General features: G+C 35.2%; 1 protein-coding gene across 1 annotated transcript in view; it reads left to right on the top strand.

Annotated features, from left to right (window-relative positions):
• The window catches only part of LOC111482417 (denticleless protein homolog A-like), a 5,539-nt gene that overhangs the window by 629 nt on the left and 3,448 nt on the right, over window positions 1-1,462 (top strand). The window contains exons 2-7 of the mRNA XM_023128181.1: window positions 78-193; window positions 296-404; window positions 497-561; window positions 845-883; window positions 1,009-1,105; window positions 1,227-1,323. Coding sequence (XP_022983949.1) covers window positions 78-193; window positions 296-404; window positions 497-561; window positions 845-883; window positions 1,009-1,105; window positions 1,227-1,323 — 523 coding nt within the window. The remainder of the gene's footprint in view (window positions 1-77; window positions 194-295; window positions 405-496; window positions 562-844; window positions 884-1,008; window positions 1,106-1,226; window positions 1,324-1,462) is intronic.

Raw genomic sequence — 1,462 nt, 5'->3', positions numbered from 1 at the left:
TTTTTTTTTTTTTTTTTTTTTTTTTTTTTCTCTTGTTTCAATCTCTGTCTTCTAACACTCCGCAATCTCATTCTTAGTTCGAAAGCGGCCGCGATTTTCCGCTGATATTGCTCTTAGCTTCAAGGAAGTCGGAACTTTAGCTGTTGAACACGACGGCGACCAGACGCCGCCATTGGCCGTTTCGTTCTGCAAGGTTTCGAGTCGATGAGCCTTTTGACATTGTTTGATATTTGCGTATTCCCTCTGTTTGGGTTTGAGAATGATTGGAGGATATTGTGAACTTGTTTCTTTGTAGACGTTGAAGAACTCACACATTTTTGCACTTTCGGACGAGGATGGGTTCGTAAGCCTGTTCAATACTTGCAGCAGATTTTCATTGTTTTCATCTCACGAGGAAAATTCAGGTTTTGATCTCATTTCCATCACATAAGCCCTGTAGAATGTGGATTTTGATTGATTTTATTTTCTATGTAACTGAATCACATTTATTTTACAGAGAAGTCTAGGGTTTGTGAATGGGAAGCCCATCGCAATGCTGTGTTTGATGTTTGTTGGAGCAAGGTAGTTTACAAGCTCAATCCTCTCTCTGTAGTTACCGCTTCAGACTTTTTTTCCCTTCATTTTTTGTAAGTTTTATCAATACAATAAAAAGTCAGTACATGACTAGGCATTAATTTTCTTATACAATGGTAACTGCATCCTAAATCGTCAATTCAAATATAATTTACTAGATAAAGGTACCAATTACCATGTCAAATTTCAATGATTTTGATCCCCACCACTTTAATTGTGGAAAACAGAGAAAAAATTGCATCCTAAATCATGAAATGCTAATGTTGTTCAGGACGACACTCAAATGATTACAGCCTCCGGGGATCAATCTGTAAGTATCACCATTTTGCTCTTAGATCAGTTTATTCATTTATTGAACATCTTCTCTATAGTTTGAACAATGCCATGCTTTTTTCATCTGGGAGTAAGTTGTACCTTCCAATTTGACTTCTACAGATGAAGTTATGGGATGTTCAGGAAATGAAATGCATAGGAATATTGAGAGGGCACAAAGGAAGTGTGAAATCTATATCTTCTCACCCAACTAATCATGGTACACATTTCATATTATTTAATCCATGAATATTTTGTTTAAACATTCAAATAGTCATATCTGAGAGAGTATTAAAAGGAGCAACTATCCTCAAATGATTGATTTTCATTGTCTCATACAGATATCATTGTATCTGGTTCAAGAGATGGCTCATTTGCTCTCTGGGACTTGAGAACCAGTTCTTGTTGCAAAGTTGGAAGTGAGGAGCTGTCTCTGCAGTAAGTAGAAGTGGTGGTCTTTGTTTTAACTGAACTTTAGTGCCATAGGGTCTGATTGGAATATCATCTGGTTTAAGCACTTTATCAAAAAAAAAAAAAAAAAAAAAAAAAAAAAAAAAAAAAAAAAAAAAAAAAAAAA

This window comes from Cucurbita maxima, unplaced genomic scaffold, assembly GCF_002738345.1.
Source record: "Cucurbita maxima cultivar Rimu unplaced genomic scaffold, Cmax_1.0 Cma_Scf00007, whole genome shotgun sequence".
Taxonomy (NCBI): domain Eukaryota; kingdom Viridiplantae; phylum Streptophyta; class Magnoliopsida; order Cucurbitales; family Cucurbitaceae; genus Cucurbita; species Cucurbita maxima.
Note: the sequence above shows the minus strand (reverse complement) of the source record. Positions and strands in the feature narration are given on the sequence as shown.